The 20,385-nt window shown below is 38.0% G+C and overlaps 1 protein-coding gene across 1 annotated transcript; it reads left to right on the top strand.

Annotated features, from left to right (window-relative positions):
* Positions 1 to 4,556: 4,556 nt before the first annotated feature.
* On the top strand, positions 4,557 to 18,104 carry pspc1 (paraspeckle component 1). Its single transcript, XM_003440910.5, has 10 exons — positions 4,557 to 5,237; positions 5,469 to 5,618; positions 5,729 to 5,880; positions 6,658 to 6,753; positions 6,903 to 7,099; positions 7,436 to 7,520; positions 7,814 to 7,919; positions 13,239 to 13,296; positions 17,231 to 17,367; positions 17,809 to 18,104. The coding sequence occupies exons 1-10, from the start codon at positions 4,857 to 4,859 to the stop codon at positions 17,998 to 18,000; spliced, it is 1,554 nt and encodes a 517-aa protein (XP_003440958.1). The 5' UTR covers positions 4,557 to 4,856; the 3' UTR covers positions 18,001 to 18,104.
* The last annotated feature ends 2,281 nt before the right edge of the window (positions 18,105 to 20,385 follow it).

The following is a 20,385-nucleotide window of genomic DNA, read 5'->3' as shown; positions in this document are numbered from 1 at the left end:
TTTCAGATCACCCTCTGTAAACTCTAGAGGTGACTGTGTGGCATAAATACGAGTTGTCTGCCACCAACAACCATGTCACATTCAAGTTACTTAAATCACTTATTCTCAGTTTTAACTTCAGCAGGCACATCTCTACATGCCCAAACGGACTGAGTTGCTGCAACGTGATTGGTCGGCAGGATATTTGCATTGCATTTGAGTTGTGTACGTAATAAAGTGGATGTACAAAATCTTAACTAATCACAATAAAAACAATACAGAAGACGCGTACCCAAAAATAATCCTTTCTGAACTTCAAATTGAAATGTTTATTACAGGCTTTTGTCCTCCTGGATGTTTTTACATCTGCCAACTTTAAGAAAAAGAAGAATATAAACAAATATTTTACATGAACTTCATTTTGTTATACAGTCCAACATAGATGCTAAAATGGCACCCAGAAGATGGTAACGTTATGTCTCTGACGTCTCCATTGTGCTTTATTGATTTTAATGTGCTTTGTTCACTCTTACCTCTCCTTGATGTGTGAAGTTGGCTTTGCAGTTTGTGTAGTTGGTCCACATCCAGCAGCTGACGCTTTAGTTCAAACTGCACTGAACTGCATGAAAGTTTGAGTCATTGATTGACCAGTCGATTGATATTGTACTTGGCTATCTTTATATTGATTTTACAGCTCTCAGTTTAACAACTCTAATGACATAGAGCAAAAAAAACCCCAAAAAACAATGTGAACACTGGAGGTGAAATCACAGAGAAATTTACCATGTATATCAAAACAGTCATAGTAGTCTGGACAGTTCCGCTCTTTCACGCCAGCTTTAGTTTCATCCCAGCACAGCCAGCCATCCCATGCCATGTTGCACACCGGCTCCAATAACAAAAAGAGAAGACATACCAGCAAAATCCACTCCTCTGAAGAGGAAAAAATACCCAGTGAACAGCAGTTCACTCAGAGGAGAATAAACATCCTGCTTCGGAGCTGATAAGCAGGCAACAGTAACTCTTGAGGGAACACAGGACCAGGAATAACCACTTGTTGCAACCAATGTATGCAGAAGGGCATCTCACCAGTAGCAGAAGACCACAGCGGGTGCCACTTATGTCAGCTAAGAACAGGAAACTGAGGCTACAATTCAAATTTCCCACAACTGGACAATAGAAGATATGTTGAAAAATTTTGCCTGGTCTGATGAGTCTCAGTTTCTGCTGCAACATTCAGATGGTAGGTTCTGAATTTGGCATTAACAACATGAAAGCACGGATCAATCCTGCCTCATATCAACAGTCCAGGCTGCTGGTGGTGTAATGGTGTGGGGGATAGTTTCTTGACACACTTTGGGCCCCTTAGAACCAGTTGAGCATCATTTAAACACCACACCAAAAGTCTCCACCAACATTTAAACGGTTCAAATTGGACTTGATGATAAATGCTGAGGGGTTTTTTTTTCAGCTTGTCTTTAAATTTTGCAACAAAATTCACAAATTATAATTCTGACATTTAACACCTTTCTGTGCTCGTGTCTTAAAATACAACGAAGTGACATTAAGCAATTAACATTTTGACCTGTTTTCAGCACAGTGCAAGTACAAGTTCAAAGAGCTTGCCTTTACACAAAAGAATAAACAAAACTTAGAGTGTGCTGAAGCCAGGAGTAATCCTTCAACCTGAGAGTTTGCCTTTGCTAATAAATGAAAGCAACGAAACAACCCTGATCCTCTTTTTTTGTTTGTTTGTTTCCAGGGGCAGTTCTCCACTGTTTGTTTCACACCGGAGACAGAGGCGACACTGAGCTGGGTGTCCGGATAAAAACTGACTGACTGGGCTGCTGATGACATCACATGCTTGTCTGCTGTTCCGACGAGACACTCCAGGAGAGCGATGATGAGCGTTACAACACAGCTGGACAATAATCATATAGATGAATGATGTAAGGATGTGAGTGCTATGACTGATTGCATAAAGAGTTTTATAGTCTTAAAAAATGACTCCAAATGTATAACACTCATCAGCAACCATATGATGAATGGAAACAGGAAGAAAAAAATGACACAATATATAATAAATCACTGTGCATTTGGGCCTTTGTTTATTTATTTAACTAATCAGGCTGCAGAAATTGAACCAACGAGCATGAAGATTTCAATTTTTTAACAAAGGTGACCTCTGCTGGACAAAAACAATAAATAGATAAAGTTGGCACTTCATGGATCCTGGATTTAAATCTATGGGATGGAAATTTATTTTTAAACATCACTAATATGTAAGACTGCTTTCTTCCATTTGCGCAACATCTCTAAAATTAGAAATATCCTGTCTCAGAGTGACGCTGAAAAACTAGTTCATGCATTCATTACTTCCAGGCTGGACTACTGTAATTCATTATTATCAGGATGTCCTAAAAACTCCCTGAAAAGCCTTCAGTTAATCCAAAATGCTGCAGCAAGAGTCCTGACAGGGACTAGAAGGAGAGAGCTGATTTCTCCTGTTTTGGCTTCCCTTCATTGGCTTCCTGTTAAATCCAGAATGGAATTCAAAATCCTGCTCCTCACATACAAGGTCTTAAATAATGAGATTATTATCTGATATCTGATACTTATCTTAATGACCTTGTAGTACCATATCACCCTATTAGAGCACTTCGCTCTCACACTGCAGGCTTACTTGTTGTTCCTAGAGTATTTAAAAGTAGAATGGGAGGCAGAGCCTTCAGTTTTCAGGCCCCTCTTCTGTGGAACCAGCTTCCAGTTTGGATTCGGGAGACAGACACTATCTCTACTTTCAAGATTAGACTTAAAACTTTCCTTTTTGATAAAGCATATAGTTAGGGCTGGACCAGGTGACCCTGATTCCTTCCTTAGTTATGCAGCAATAGGTGTAGGCTGCTGGAGGATTCCCATGATGCATTGAGTGTTTCTTCTTCAGTCAGCTTTCTCACTCACTACGTGTTAATAGACCTCTCTGTACCGAATCATACTTGTTATTAATCTGGCTCTCGTCCATAGCATGTCTGTTATCCTGTCTTCCTTCTCTCACCCCAACCGGTCGCAGCAGATGGCCCCGCCCCTCCCTGAGCCTGGTTCCGCCAGAGGTTTCTTCCTGTTAAAAGGGAGTTTTTCCTTCCCACTGTCGCCAAAGTGCTTGCTCATAGGGGGTCATATTGTGGTGAGTTGAGGAACCTTAACAACAACACCTGAACTAGCACCTACACAGACACTGAGCTTGCTCTTCTAACCCAAAAAGATAGGGAGAGCTCTTTATTGAACACTTCCCTGTACTACACTGTGCTTCAGAGGGTCAATAACTACAAGCCTGAACTCACTCATGTCACTACATTCTTTCCATCAACAATAACTGTCTGTGAATTTATACTGCAGCATTAACAAGAACAGTTAAGAGAACAGTTAAGAGTCATGTAACCATAAACAATAAACATCTTAAACAGCAACACATATTCCCAAGGCATGATGGGAGATAACTAGCCGCTCCAAACACACCACAATATGATTGTTGGGTTTTTCTCTGTATGTATTATTGTAGGCTCTACCTTAAAGCACCTTGAGGCGACTGTTGTTGTGATTTGGTGCTGTATAAATAAAATCTAACTGAATTGAATTAAATATGAATTCTAAGTGTTGTCAAATAGGGCTGTCAGCTGTGTACCAACCTGACTGCTGCACAACACAACTGATGGTCCCAACTCCATTAAGAAGGCAAGAAATTCCAGAAATGAACACTCTACAAGGCACACCTGTGAAGTGAAAGCCATTTCAGGTGACTACATCATGAAGCTCATTGAGAGAAGGCCAAGGGTTTGCAGCGCTGTCAACAAAAGGGTAGCTACTTTCAGGAATCTAAAATATAAGACAAATTCAGAGTTTTTTATATTTTTTTTCTTTGCTGCATAATTCCATATATCTTGCTTCATATATTTGATGTCTTATTTATGTATCTTCAAAGTAGAAAGTAGTAAAAATAAAGAAAACACATTAAATGAGAAGTTCTGTCCAAAGTTTTGATGGGTAGTGTATATATTATAAATATATAACTTTCTACACACTGAGTATCTGAGGATGATGTGAGTAACATCATCATCATCAACAACAATGCAATACAATATGTGTAACAGTAGTGATAGCCGAATGAAGCTTTCTGAAGCATTGAAGCTTGTATTGAGAAACGGTTCATTACACGAAGCTTTGGTGACATCTGGTGGGCAAAAATATGAAGAGCAGCTTGAACCTACAAGTTAAAATGAACTGCTTTATTATGATTGCCCACTCTACAGAGCTGAATTCACAGCTTCTGTTTGATATTGTGCTGATATGGTGCTTTGAACATGTATTTTGGGGGGTGAAAAAATTATGTTATGTCTATGTTTATAATAAATAACTTTGATTAATTAACCTTCCTTGTTTAAACATGTTCCATGGCGTGTTCTGTTCAATGACTGTAGTCATTGTACCAGTGACGTGCCCAATGAAGAGTCTGACGTCATTGATCACGTGACTCTGTTCAGCCGAATCAAGCCTCGTTTCGGAAGCGTGTTGAATTTTTTGACACATGCGCCGGAGCTTCAGCTAGTAGTAACAGGGTCAGTCGCAAAGGTCTCTTCTCACAGTTCTCACTGTTTTCTACAGTAATTGTTAAATACTTCTTTACACTAAAAACCATCAAATCTTGTAGTGTCTATGGTAACGCTTAAACGATGCGTCTGCCACAAATCTCACGAGAACTGGAAGAAAGTTGCGCACGCAGCCGTCGCCATCTTTAAAATTAGGAGGCGTATGCAGGCATTGCTGGTGTGCGGCCAGTTAATTAAACTTGGGCAAATTTCCACAACAAAAGTATTCCAAGCATGGCTAATCGAAATATGCAACAAGTTAACATGCAAAGCAACAATTCTCCTCAACCGGCGAGACGCGGAACCGACTCACCGGCCGCGGAGCAGACACCGGCGAACAAAGACAGCCCGGCCCCGCCGCCTAGGCAGTCCCCCGTTGCTGAACAAATGGAAGGAGCCGTAGAAGGAAGCGGCGAAGGCCCGACAGAAATGACCCTAGACATTACTAGTTTCCGAAAGCCCGGTGAGAAGACGTTCACCCAGCGCTCCCGTCTTTTTGTCGGCAGTCTCCCGCCGGATATTCCGGAGGAGGAGTTCAAAAACATGTTTTCTAAATATGGGAACGTTAACGAGGTGTTCATCAACAGAGAGCGGGGCTTCGGCTTCATTCGTTTGGTAAGGAAAAACAGTTCTACTTGTTGGTTTTAACGTGAAGCCTCAAATAGAATAAACACACACACACATATATAGTAAGCTTTTATGTTAGCATTACCACTTAATATATATTGGAAGCTAGCGTCAAATTATTTATTTTATTTTTTTGCAATTCTACATCCTATACGTTATGTCAGGCACAACAATGTTGCGTGAAAGCAAGGTTGAGGGAATGCGTCTTTATCCCTTCAGGAAACCCGAACTGTAGCAGAGATCGCTAAAGCCGAGCTGGATGGGACTATTTTGAATAATCGACCAATCAGAGTCCGCTTTGCCACACACGGTTCTGCGCTCACAGTGCGCAATCTGCTGCCTGTGGTGACAAATGAGCTGCTGGAACAGGTAGAGTAGACACGCGGAAAAAAAACAAACTTAAATCTGCATGTCTCGTTCCTCTGTATTGCTACGATCATTTATGCATTTATGGTTACCTAACTTCGCTGTATCCTCAGGCGTTTTCCCAGTTTGGACCAGTGGAACGGGCTATTGTTGTGACAGATGACCGAGGTCGTCCCACTGGGAGAGGCATTGTGGAGTTTGCAAACAAAATAGCCGCGCGTAAAGCTCTGGAGCGGTGCACCGAGGGAGCACTGTTGCTGACCACGTAAGGAGCAGAGGGATGAGGTTATTTAATGGGCTGAAAACATTTGAATAAGTTTATTCTGGTGTTGAGTTTGTAATTACATTGGCTGCTTTAAAGTAACTTATTTTTATTTTAAAACTGCAGCAACACCACATTAGGTCCTTGCCATTATTGAAGTGAAAAAGATGGTTTCAGGATTAATTTTGTCACCCTTCTTCAGTATCCCCAGTACTTCTAGTGGCAATGTTTCATAGGATTAGTACAATAAGTGTGAGTGTACAGATATGAGTCTGCACAAACTGGATATGCTTTAAGAACTTATTTCCATTATCACTTTGTCACAAATATGTGAGCAATATAATCAAATCATTCTCCGGTGAGAGTTGTCACGCGAATGAACTCCTAACTAAATCTCCTGGGACTTCAGCTGGTGACAGTAGCAGTAGCTTAGCATCACATGAACCAGTTTTCCTCCTACTGAACATTCTAACAGACCCTACAGCATGGAGGAGATGTCAAGAAGCTGCAGTCCAAGATAATGGAGCTGGAGTCCATCTGGAGAAGCAGCTGAAGGGTATTGAGAAATGATCGAATAGCAGCCTGGACAGTGAGCCAGCAGTTGTGCAAAAAATGCAGGCCAGGAAGGGCTGGGGATAGCTGGTGAGAAGTGACTGAATTTTTAAAATAAGAGGAGATTGTCCAGTGGAAAATTAACTACCCTCATGAACAGAAGGGTAAAACAGGTTGCCAAATGTATATATGTGGGTAGTATTAACACAGTTTCTTCACTTTTTTCAGAACACCCTGTCCTGCCATTGTGGAACCTGCAGAACACTTTGATGATGAGGATGGCCTTTCCGAAAAACTACTGCAAAAGACTCCAAAGTACTATAAGTAAGCAATGAGTCATTTTGCAGTCACATCGTAACTCAGTGGATTTGTTTCCTTCCTTTGATACTGTTGTAGACAACTGAAGGTCTATAACAGTATCAGAGGAATGCTATAATTCAGATTTATTGACAGTACTTGCATTTTCTCCGCAGGGAACGAGAACAGAAGCCACGTTTTGCTCAGCCCGGGACGTTTGAGTTTGAGTTCTCATCTCGTTGGAAAGCTCTTGATGAGATGGAGAAACAGCAGAGAGACCAGGTGGACAGGAACATTAAAGAAGCTAAAGAGAAACTGGAGGCCGAGCTGGAGTCGGCCAAGCATGAACATCAGCTCATGTTAATGAGACAAGGTGTGGTCTGTGGCCTTTATTGCTCATTTTACATATGGAGTTTAATACCAGCCTGCTAATGTGGATAATGTCTAGTAATGTTTTGGAGATGCTAATCAGCATTTCGCATATATTTAGATGGAAGAAAAGTGTACGGACCTTTCCGAAATGAACTGGTTAATAATACTGTTAGGGTCTTCTCTGATTTAAAAAATTAAAGAAAGAAAAATTTTAATTTCACAGAACTTTGTGAAAATAAATATCATGCAATATAATGTAGCCTTACAATCGGTTGCCTTTCCAGTGAGTCTCTCATTTCTTGGATGAACTTTTTTGTGTTTACTGTCATTGATCTAGACCTAATGAGACGTCAGGAGGAGCTGAGGAGACTTGAGGAGCTTCGCAACCAAGAGCTACAGAGACGAAAGCAGATAGAGATGAGGTGTGCTTCTTTATTTAAGCAGTTAAAGTTCATGAGAATGTGATTAGTATTTACCGGAAAGGGTCAAATGATATTGTTTTGCTTCTCTTGAGGCGCAGACCTGTTCAGTTGAAAGTCGTGGTTCATTTTTACCCCACTTGTCACATTTATTTTGGTTGTTTACATATTAAAAATAAATTAAAATTACTGGACTAGAATCAATCTGACGATAAGATGCTTTCTTTTAAAGCTTATTGTGGTTTGTGTTAATCGATCTGCAATTGTTCACACATTGTTCACTCTTTGCTTTGTAGGCATGAGGAAGAGAGGAGGAGGAGGGAGGAGGAGCTGATGAGGCACAGAGAGCAGGAGGACCTGAGACGCCAACCAGATGGCTTCAAACCAAACTACATGGAAAACGTGAGTACAGATGGAGCACATACATCCACCTGCCTGGTTCCTTTCTGTACTGATGTGAGGGTACACAGCCACCTAACGTTAATAGCATCTACCAGTAATGTAACCTAAAGGCTGGTGTTTTTTAATAATTTCTTACTCAATACCTACATACACAACCTGTATATTTATGCACGTCACATTGGACCATACAGTTTTTGGTTTAAATTCGTTTTCAGAAGTCTAAATGTAAAAAAGCACAATGTAGGAATATAAAGAGATTTATTTATTGACTTTGATGAACCCTAAGTAGTGTGATACACCCTGTACAGCCATCAATACAGAGCTGCACCTTTACATCTTACTTCATAACCTTCAGTTGTTGGACTTTGTTATTAGTAGTGTGTCTTATCTGTTGCAGTCAGTTTCTTTTATTCCTTTCTTGAGGAAGGAGTTTTAATATGACGAAGTATCCTGTACTTCGTACATCAGTTCCAAAATAACCCATAATTTTAACACGGTGGGTTGGTGGAAGTTATAATTTTTGGCTTCTAAGAGCAGAAGTAGTGTGAGTATGTCAGACCACATGCACAAATGTTGGGTTTAGTTTGTGCTTCAGGTCGCTATCCTTATAGAAACATCCCCAGAACTGAAATTTCTTTTATAGTCAGACTTGACAGTAAATTTGATTAGTAGGAAAAGTGCTGCATGCTCTTTCGTCAAACTAGTGAAAGAAATATTATTTTTTGGAAATTGCGTGCTTGGCATGTGGCTGTTACCATAGTGGTTATTTGGAACAAGAAGTTAAACCACTTAAAGATCAGGTATCACAGGCTAGCTTGCTAACTTTCATAAGTGATATTATTAGTTTCCCTTTTTCTGGTCACAGCACTTGGTCATACCAACACTATTGTGTGCATTGTAGATATATAAATAGAATTCAGATTCTTCTATTTGCCAAAACTGTATATTGGAATCTTTCGTTCTGTAACTGTAAAATAAGCCAACTTGTGCAAAAATAAGCAGAAAACACAAATTTTCTAACAGATGACAACACTGATGACATTTCATGATTCAAAACATTTGTGTGACTGGAGTTCACTGGTATATTAACTTTGTACTCTGTATTAACTTGTCAGTCGCATAAACTAATAGCTAACATGTAGCAGGCCTCAGTGATAGTGAGGGAACTTCAAGATTAGCTTCACTTCCCTGATCTGGTGGCTGTGTTTATATTTTATATACAGCCTGTGGTCTTTGCTGAGCTCAACATGTTTTTCCTGTTTGGATTCATTTTGCGTCACTTCAACTGACAAGAATCTGACTCACTATATTTTTTTTTGTAGTTTTTCTACAAGCTTTATTTGACTTCATCTCCTGTTTATGAAAGCTTGTAATACTTTATTAGTTGCAGTCAGAGCCCTTGAATACTCAGAGTTGTCAGTGGGGGTTCAAAGTGATTGATGTAGAATTCACATAGTTCCTGAAATGCTTATTAGGCATTTCAACTGTGTAAATATGTATAGAGAGAACTGTGTTTGTTGGTAGTTAGTACTCAATAAATGGTGACCTACAATATTTTTAATACCATATTAATGTATATGTAGTTTATGCATATTTATTTCTAAGTAAAATAATAAAGGATTAACAGTAAGCCTTACTTGTTGTCTTAACATAGTCAGTGATACATGTTGAGCATGTTGACGTTAATTTGTTTTGTTTTTTTCCTTTTTCCTCGTAAAGCAAACATTAATTGGTTGTTCCACATTTGTGTCTGCTAACATTATGGAATAACATAGCCTAATCTGTCCACTGCAGTCACATACATCATTAAATCTCTGTAATCTCACATTGCACTGTAAACCACTAACATGGTTTAAGTAAACTGGGTTTAGATGTGCTGTTACAACATATAGTGTTGTTCTTTAAACGTGTTATCTTTAACAAACACATCCCAAATGTATGTGCAGCTATAACTGCTCCACTATTGTGAGGCTTGGCAATCGGCTATTGGTGTGTTTTGATTGTTCTTATTTATTTATTTATTTATTTATTTATGTAACTCTATTGGAATGAAGCAAGAAAATATGACTGCAAGACTGGTCATAGTTAGGACAGTCTTAGGCTACGTTCACACTGCAGGCGAAAGCGCATCAAATCCGATTTTTTTGACCCTATGCGACCCGTATCCGATCATGGTATGACAGTGTGAACGGCACAAATCCGATATTTTCAAATCCGATCTGGGTCACTTTCGTATGTGGTACTGAATCCGATACATATCCGATGTTTTAGAAAGCGACTGCTGTTTGAACGGTCATGTCGTATTAAATCCATCTTTTACGTCACTGACACAAGACAGACGCCAATTATCAGCGCCGGAGAAGCGCCCGAGAAGACATCGCGAACGCTTCCTGGCCATCCAGTGTAGATGTTAGTGAAACTGTTGGGAACACAACGTGAACATTTTATTTGTACTGTATAATCTGCAGATTCTGACAGAAATCTGCAGCTATCCTTTGAAGCACCGCCTCTCTAAAACAGCAATAAGGATCATTATTAGGTTATCTACATTATTATGTAAATAACAAAATAACTTAAAGCAAAAGTTGGGAAACGTAAAGTCCGAAGTCTTTATATTAAGGGCCATCAGTCAAACAATATTGTTTGCTCTGGGTCTAAACAGAGCGCGTTGTGTGTTATGTCTTGTTTTGCGCATGCGGGCCGCTTTGAGTGTTCACACTAGAGCGCGTTTGCTGTCGCATTTTATTTGTAGTGTGAACAAGCAGACAAAAAATCGGATTTGATCAAAAAATCGGAATTGAGCATTAAGACCTGCAGTGTGAACGTAGCCATAGAAACTACATCTGTCTCACACTTTGTGTAGTTCAGATGCTGAGCTCATAAGAACATGACAATGTTTTCAAAACTTTAAGCTGATTCATTTTTATTTTTTAAAAGGGATCTTTTTAGTTTTTTAGTTTGTTAAAGAACTACAATGGATTTTATACAAAATAAAAATTAAGTAGTAGCAGTATTTTTTTGCAGAAGTGTCGTTTTAGGTAATTAAGCTATTAATGTCTCAGTGTTCAACAGTCTTACTGTTTTGTAAGGATGTGCCTTAGTTTCGTTTCAGTTAGCAGGATGCACATGCACTAAACAAAATCTGAAGTCAAACAGTGCAGCTCTGTTGCACTGCCAGTTTCTAAATTAAAGTTCTCTTGATCTCAATACAGGTTGTGTGAGTTTTTGCTACATAGAGAAATTTTTGGTACGATTTTTAAAAAAAAAAAAAAAAGAAAGAAAAACATTAGTTATGTAATAAAACATGTGACATCCACCCCAACCTGTTTCTGTCTTATTAAAGTGTAACATTTAGGGCTTAACTTTGAAAATATCTTTACAGAGTCTATAAATATCCAGTTTTAAAACATGCTGAGGGCTCTGTATATGATCAGCTGGTAAAAAGCAAAATTTAGCAGTGACTATTTATAATGATCTGACTATGCTGTCATGTAGGTGTGTAGGTGTTCGTATGATACTGCATTTTATTGATTTCTGTTATAACTTTTCTCTTCGTGTCCTTTGCTGTGTTTAAAGGTCCTGTTGGCGTCTCTTTACTTTCACATAGCAAATGGATGCTGAACAAATGTACCTAGACCTACCCATGTCTGCCATCTGTCTCTTATGACTTATTCAGAGTAGTAATCAAAAAATACAGTACAAAAAATGGAAGTAACACTGAACATGAACATTTTTGTAGTAGAATAGCTGAGAAAGAACAATTAGAAACCACTTTGTATTAACCAGACAACTAAGAGGGTTTCATGTTTTGTTTGTCAGGACATTTGCCGCCTAATGTGGATATAGTATACGTCCACATAATAGTAATATCTTGCAATGATGAGTAAAATATTGTTTTAAACTTGTTCATGTCCTTGTAATTTGTAGTACTTAGGTGTAGGTTGTAGTACATTGTTTATTGTCTCCCAAGAATCTAAATCTTGCATTTGTTGCCCTCTAGTGTTTAAAGTAGCAGTAAAGTAATCAGTTTGATATATATTTTACATTAGTGCAATTTTAGTCAGTTTTCTTAAAACTGCAACATAGTGACCATTTAAAAGGTAAGTACAGTAAATGGTACAGACATTTAGAATCGCAATATTTCCAGTAACTTGTTTCCTCTCCCACCTTCCCCAATGATATCTTTGATGTAGGCCACATTCATGATTGTTGTTAAACTGTATTATGAAAGTTTGTTGTATAGATTGTGATTTAATTGTGGAAATGTGCATATCGACCTACTCATACAAGTTTTACTTTATGGTAAAATAGAACATTATTTTTATATGTTTTCTCATACTGGATTTGGTCTGTTTTGAATCTTAATTACATTTTGTGTCTGCAGGATTATGCGTATTAGAGTGAGTGTGAATATACATATGTATAAATACTCCGTGTGTGTGTATATGAAATATCTTAGTAGGGGTGTTGTGTGAGTGTGGAAAAGTGAGCGTAACCATGGGGTCGGACACACCAAAATGACCTTTTAGACGGGTATCACTAAATCCTCGCCTGTCTGATACCATTAATGTACATGTACATAGATTTTTGACTTTGGGTAAATATGGTGACTTTGTGTGTTTTGTGCTTAGCTTCCAATGCAAAACAAAAATGACAAAGCTAGTTGGTATACGATATGTTTATTTCTAAACCCAAGAAAAGAACTTAAGAGTGTTGCAGAACAACATTTTTGGATTTACAAAAATTACAAACTAGTTATATTGTATTTATATATAATATTTTTAATTATTTAAAGGAGAAATGCACTTGTACATGCTGTACACGGATATGTCCAAGTGCTTTCATTTTTGTACTGACGCGGGTCTGTATTGCAAAAACTGCTGTTATTGGTAGAGAGAGAGGCTAAATGGACTCTATTTACTTTGTCCTCCATCCTTGACATTCTGTAACTTGATGAATTACTACAAATGAAGGCGCACTTACAGTAATGTTGCAGTCACCATGCTGTCCTTGGATTCACATATGAAGAACGTGCTTTATGAAATTTCTTTGCCAACTTGGTGTGTCAGATTTTAACAGTTTTATTTGATATAGATTTTTACAAAAGTAATTTTTCCTTGTTTGAATAGAGTCAAATAAGCACTAAAGCTAACGCTAAATTCTAGCTTTACTACAACTGCTATTCATCCAAGTGTGAGATTGCTTGTCTGCCATTGTGTGGAAATGTAATGATTTGTGAGTGTTCTGCAGTTGGCTCTCCGCTGAGCGTTTGTATTTTAGCAGAGTGTTATTCTGAAGGCTTCTCTTCACTTCTTCCAGAGAGAACAGGAAATGAGAGTGGGTGAGCTGGGCCCTCGTGGAGCCATTAATATGGGAGGTATGGGCATCATTGTGTAAGGACTGGTTAATACAAAAACCAGATCAAGTGATTTGTTTTCATGTATCAGGTTTATTGTTCTTGCATCCCTAGTGGCTTATTTTCAACACTGCAATTAACATATATTGGAGAGTTTTTAATGCTTTTTCAGTTGGAAATGGAGTCAGTTGGGATGCAGTACACGGCAGTAAAAATAAACTGTGTTCCTCACAATAACATGGACTTGATACTAACAAGAATTTACAGTGTGCTGAATGGGTACTGTCTCTTAGGGTGGTGGGGTTGATAGTTTGAAAACTACTGGGTCTCTGAGCCTTCATCCTCAGCTCTGTTTGGGTCTGACATAATGGATAATAACTGTTAAAAACATATTCATTTATGTGACATTTTTAAGTTGTACAAGTCTTGGCCTTTAGCCTTGCAGTACATGCAGACTTAATTCTTTTTCTTTTATGTTGGGAATACAAATCATGTCTTCAACAATTTGTGATCTTCTGAGTGCAGGATGAGGGGCTGGGGACTGTTGGATTCTGATTATATAGACTGGACACATTAATCTTAATGTTAGCTGTTTACCATAAAGACTATAACCTAGGATTGCACATCACCTTGTAAACCATTCTGCAGTAACTCATTTAAATGTACTTTATAGCAAAATGTCTAACTAACTTCATTTAAAGGGAGAACTGTATTTAACTGCTTTAAAAAAAAAAGATTTACATGTGTCAATACATTTGACATGATTTCTTCTATTTTTTTTTCTCTATTATTTTTTTAAAAAAGTCAAAGTATTCCTCAGTTATTAAAAAAGCTTAATATTACAAAGCTTTTGGTACACTATAGATTTAGGGTAAGCGTCTGGTGGTACTCTAACTCTGCCAATATTGAAGCATCTGAATACATGAATAATTCTGCAATCTGTGAACAGACTATAATGGAGCTTAACGGAAGCTTAATGGAGCTTGCAGTTTTTCTGCAAAAATAAAAGCCGTTATGTCTGTGCTTGTTCCATAACGACCTTCTTTAGTGCCTCGAAAAAGCAAGATTAATTGGTGTCGTACTGTATTAGATAAAATGGGCGACCTAAGGGGGGCCTTGAGTTGATATAGGGCCTTATAGTTGGCCTTGTATTGGGTAATGTTGGTGAGTGATTTCTGTTACAGACCAATTGCAAATTACTTGCATAGAATATGTATGGATTCCACTCCTTGAGCTCATCAGCTGCTAAATTCATGTTCTTTGTAGAAGTATTGTCAGGTCATCAGGCATTGTTGGCACCACCAAATTCATGTAGCTTAGCTAAGTTATCAAATCTTGCTAACGTTATTGCTGTGAGTGGAAATGCTAGTTGAGTAGCTTTACAAATTACTTCATCAGCTAATGTGATCCATGATATTAACTTCAATAATAAACAGTATTGATTTTAGCTAACAATAAATTATGTAACTGTACATAGCAATGGTTAAATTTTTTTTGGGGGGGGCTTTAACAACTAAAAATAATCCAAGACACAACTGACGATTCATTAGCCAGCTCTTTGTAACTTGCCTGCCCTACCTTAATCTGTCTTTGGTAACTTTGTGGATTGCTGTAAGAGATCCATGACATCCAGTGCAGTGTTATAATGTATGTTCCATCACCGTTTTAGCTAATGCTAAATGCTTAATATCCATCAAGGTTTAGCTAATGTTAAAATGGTGTGCAAGCTATCACAGAAAACATTTTAATGCAACAAGATGGAAAAATTGGGGAACTGTTAAGGTAGATGTATAGTATCTCCACAGTCTCACAATTAAAATTACTACCGTATTTTCCGCACTATAAGGCGCACTTAAAATCCTTTAATTTTCTCAAAAATCGTCAGTGAGTCTTATAATCTGGTGCACCTTATGTATGAATTCTGGTTGTGTTTACTGACCTCGAACCGATTTTATGTGGTACACAGCACTCAAAAATCTGTCAAAAAATATTTTAGTAGGACTTTGGTAATCTACGAAGCCGCACCGCTTGATGGATTGTCGAAGCATTACGGCTGTAGTCAGGAGCCTCGCGGACTCATAGTAATCTGGGTCCAAAACTCCGTCCGCTTCAGGTCCTAAAGTCAAACGAACACCGAGGCACACTGAGAGTTAAAAACTGTCTAAAATCTTTCATTTTTAATAAAATGATCAGCGTTGCTGCTTTACCAGGTGTAACAATTAAGTTTAACATCCAGGCATCCATGAAAACAAAATTTATTAAATTTAACGGAGTTAGAAGTTAGCAAGAAGTTAGCAGGAAGTTAGCTCACTGGTTTCGCTAGTTACCTGAACATGATATACTATGTTCTGACTGAGAGATTTCTGGAAAAAGATAAAACGTACAGCTCTGCTATTACTTCCAACATAAATGAAAACCTAAAACTGCACAGCAGTGACGTTTGTAGGCTTATTGAAGTTGGGCTAGCTGGTATATAATGCTGTGCTACGTGATTGCTAGAGACACAGCTATGTTAGCATAACATAAACACACTGCTTCCTAACACATGTCATTTGTTTTAATATATAAATGGTGTTCGATACACTGTGAACAACTTTCTTTAATTTTTCTTTGATGACTTTCGCCTGTCCTAGTGACAACTCCATAAAGTTCTTTTTCTGAGTATGCTACTTTAAGCAGTGAATGAAATAATATATGAATACACGGAATTTATGGCATTGTTTGTAAAAAATATATGTAATTAGTTTTTTTGTTCCTCTTCGTGTCTTGGTTGCCCTAGCTGGAACTAATTTACTGCAGAATCTGGCAGAATTATGATGTCGCTCTGAAACTATTGATTGGGGCTTTGTAGATATTTGTGTTAATTAAACTGCCTTCGCTCATGTTGATTATGCCTAAATGCAAAGTCAAATGTGTAGTATACATTTTATTTATTTGTTTGTTTGTTTATTTATATTCTGATAATACAGTCAGTTTTCAAATGGTGATTAATCCTCATTCAAAATGCTTGAAGACTTGTGTGTACAATGCTTTTTCTGTCTCCTATAATTCAGAAGTATGATTGATTTTCTAAAAGAATGATTTTCTTTATTTTTTGCTCACATCTTTTATCATGTAAAAGAAATATTGACCTAATTCAGTAAATACGATTAGATTGATTCTGAATTGAGAGTAATGGCCATTTTCAAGTGAAGTTGATTATTAGCTCCAGAAATGTACACAGTCATCACAGTAAGTATTTTGTGGTGTGGGTTAAATAGTGAATCAGATGTTTGTGGAAGTCCTTTTTTTTTCTTTTTTCTTTTTTTTTTTTTGTAAATTTTATTTTTGGGGGTTGTAGTCAAATATTACTATCTTGCTTCTCCAGCTCTGTATTTATTGTGATTATGGTGATGTGCAATCCAAGGGTTATTAGAAATATATGGACTTTAGGACTTGGTGTTATTTTTATTTATTTATTTATTTTCTGTTTTTTACTTACCATGAGGCAGCCCATAGTCCCTGTCCACTATTTTAACTTAACGTTGGTTTTTGGTTGTAAAATGTATTTATTTATTTATTTATTTTTATCTCAAGTATTATGGTATTGTCGGTCATTTGGTTGGTTCATTGTTGAATTACGATGAAATTCTGCAAAAACATTTTGGTTATGTGTCCTTATTATTCTGGTGACCTTGGCTTTATCTTGTTTATGTCACACTGAGGTTGACATCCTGGCTTTAACTGTGATGCTGATGAAGATTTGGATGGATTCCTATGAAATTTCTCAAAATAGTAATTCCCTTTTTGTTGCTCGAGTACATCTTGTAGACTCCAGGATCTTTTACCTTTTGACCAAAAACCAATGTTAACTTTTAAAATATTAACAATAGCTCTGTCTTTAAGCTACCGTTGATTGCATTAATTACACTAAACTACCGAAAGACCAACCAATGCTCCGTTGTTTTGCGTGTAGATGGCTATAACCAGGCCTCTGCGGGGCCCAGTGGTAACCAAGGTCAAATGATGGGCATGAGTGGAAGGGGAGGACCCACTGGCCCAGAGGGAACAGCAAAAATGGGGACACCATTGATGTCAGAGAATGGAGCCATGGTAATGTATATAGAAAAATAAAGAAATGTTTTTCCAGAAGAAAAGATTCATTTGGCTTCCAAGAAATTTCTAAAAATGATTTTAAAAAGTAATTAAACATCAGCCAAGCCTTAAAAACGTTATACTGGGAAAAAATGAAGATTTTAAGATCTTTGTTAAAACTGGAAACCTAACTAACAGTTTCATTCCTCTCTCTCCTTTTGTCTACGTGGTTTATTTCTCTCCCTTTTACTCTTGGATGATGACACCTGGATGAAACTAAACACTGACTGAACTTTTAAAACCCATTCTTGAAAATCCTGCTCCTTGCATCATTGCTCTTCTGGCCTCTGCTCATGTCTTTGTGGGGGGAAAAAATTCTCTCATACTTGCAAAACAACTTTTATATTAATCCTTCAATGTTCCCACCATTTCTACAACACCAACCTCATGATAACACAGCGAAATGATAGATACCCACAAGGTGGACCCATGGGGGGACGACCTGATGTTGACTCTCCAAAGCAGCAGCAGCAGCAACCGCAGCAGCCAGCACCATTGGGCCCCCAGGCTGGACCGGCTCCAGGATTTGGGAGGGGCAGTCCTGTGGGGGGAGTCTTTGATGGACCAAATAACAAGCGTCGTAGATACTAACCTCTCTTGGTATTCATGGATCTGTGTTAATGAGCCCTAATTATTGTTTTTACAGTTTACAAGCCCGCTATCTTTCCTGGGCATTTATTTTGTAATTGATAAAATTACAGAACATGCTTTTTATTTAAACTTGTCCTCAGTGTTTACTTTTTTGTAGAATATGATTCTTCCCTCTGTGGTCTGAATGAAGCGTTTTGTTTTGTTTTTTTTCATTGTGTGCATAGTTTCATAGCATTTTAAGGGTAGGCAGGTTTGCAGTCGTAATGACTTCTATTGTGTGGGATAAACTTTGAAGTTGGTTTAATATGGGCTCAAAATGTGGTCATAAATATTTTGTACTTGTAAATCAGGATTTGTGTGTGTGTGGGGGGGGGGGGGGGGGGGGAGATTTGTGTGTGCGTAAAAAAGATTTGTGTGTGGACTTAGCCAAAAAACCCCTGCAAGTTACAAGTACGAATTTTGACTCTATTTTTCTTCCTTTCATGTGATTGACCAATGTCATGTCAATCACAAATGTAACAATCCAATCAGAGAACAGATGGGTTTGGCTGTCGGAAGGGTGCTTTTTTTTAACTGCAGGTCTTTGAAGGGAATAAATGCCTTTTTACATGCTAACCCAGCGTTTTCCTTCATCACCACGAAGGAAAACAGTCTGTGGTCGTCAGAGTTTGGTGATTTTTGTGTCACAGGTCTACGTGTTTAATACAGGGACTTCCACAGCCTTTTCAACAGCACTGCGGACCACGGGGGAGGGCGGGCAGTGTTTTGGAAATGACAGTCTTCATTACAAAGCTTTCTTCGTTATGAATTAGCATACATGTTTTTATTGAACATTTGAAGAACTAGCAACAAAAGCAGAAACTCTTGTAGAGGACATAAAGTCAGAGATAGAAACGACAAGGAGCAGGTGCATCTAGTACAGGTAGAGCTGCTGCAAAAAACCACAGAGCTCAGCAGCCAGCGCAACAAATTCTGGATCCTTTGCTTTTAGTTAGCATTAGCAGCACATCCTGCGTCCGATGTGAAAGGACTTTTATGCTGCGCACTGTGACTCACAGCAATGGTCCCGGGTCAGCTCTGACTTTGTGTTAAACTAATCCTAAAGTAATAATGGTATTTCTAACCACTGACATACCACAACTTTATCCTTTCAACAGCTGCTGAAAGTTAGCGGACCTAGCTGCTATTGGATATTTATATAGAGATCCTCCAGCTTCAAACTGTATTACCCTTCAAGGACCTGCAGTTCAAAGAAGTGCCCCTCCGACAGCCAAACCCATCTGTTCTCTGATTGGATTGTTACATTTGTGATTGACATGACATTGACCAATCAGATGAAAGGAAGAAAAATAGAGTCAAAATTCGTACTTGTAACTTGCAACATACAAATTTTTTTTACGCACACAAATTCTTTTTACACACACAAATCTTTTTTACACATACAAATCTTTTTTACACACACACAAATTCTCTTTACACACACAAATCTTTTTTACACATACAAATCTTTTTTACACACACACAAATTCTTTTTACGCATACAAATCCTGATTTACAAGTACAAAACTGATTTACAAGTACAAAATATTTATGACCACATTTTGAGCCCATAGTTTAAGGGAATTTTAAAATAAGATGACAAAAACACAAAGTCAAAGTTCTCAAAAAATAGTGGTGCTATTCCTGCAATTTGACAGTCAGCACCAACAAATGTTACAGTTTTAAACAACAAATATTAAGTGAGCACAAGAATGTATGATAACATGTTGCCGTCCTCAGTGTGTGCTGACCTGTATGCAGGCACAATGCTATGGTAGAGTAAACGATTATAACTATGGGTAGGAACTGTACAGTATGTACTATAGTATACTGTGGTGATATTTCACCTACAAAAACAGTTGAATGATGCAGTGATCCAGCAGTGATTCTTTTTTTTTGTGTGTGTTTTTTTTTGTTTTTATTCATTACAAGACAGTTATGATGCATCACATTTCTGTTTCTTCACTACACATTTACCTTACAGCACCAAATCAAGACTTTGGTATGGGAAGCCTATATGATCTATTGTTGGGTCCCCCACCGCACCCTTCCAGTTATGTCAGACACCCTAACAATGTTTGCCTCGATGTTAGGAACTGCTTTCAGCTCCTGTTACGTGTTCTGCTATCTGTTATGTTCATTGTAACAAGCTGACGAGCTTTGTCAGCATGGGATTTTGAATATCTCTCCAAGACTGGGTTATCACGATTAACAAGTGGTAACCTTTTGAAATATTTACAATTTGGCATAGCAAACCAAAACTTAGACTTGTTACTTTAGATTTGAGTCAAATATTGAAGTACAGTATTTAGACAAAGTACTGGGCAGATTACATCTACAGGTGCT

This window comes from Oreochromis niloticus, linkage group LG23, assembly GCF_001858045.2.
Source record: "Oreochromis niloticus isolate F11D_XX linkage group LG23, O_niloticus_UMD_NMBU, whole genome shotgun sequence".
Classification (NCBI taxonomy): Eukaryota; Metazoa; Chordata; class Actinopteri; order Cichliformes; family Cichlidae; genus Oreochromis; species Oreochromis niloticus.
The sequence above is the reverse complement of the archived record's forward strand: the minus strand, read 5'-3'. Positions and strand labels throughout refer to the sequence as shown.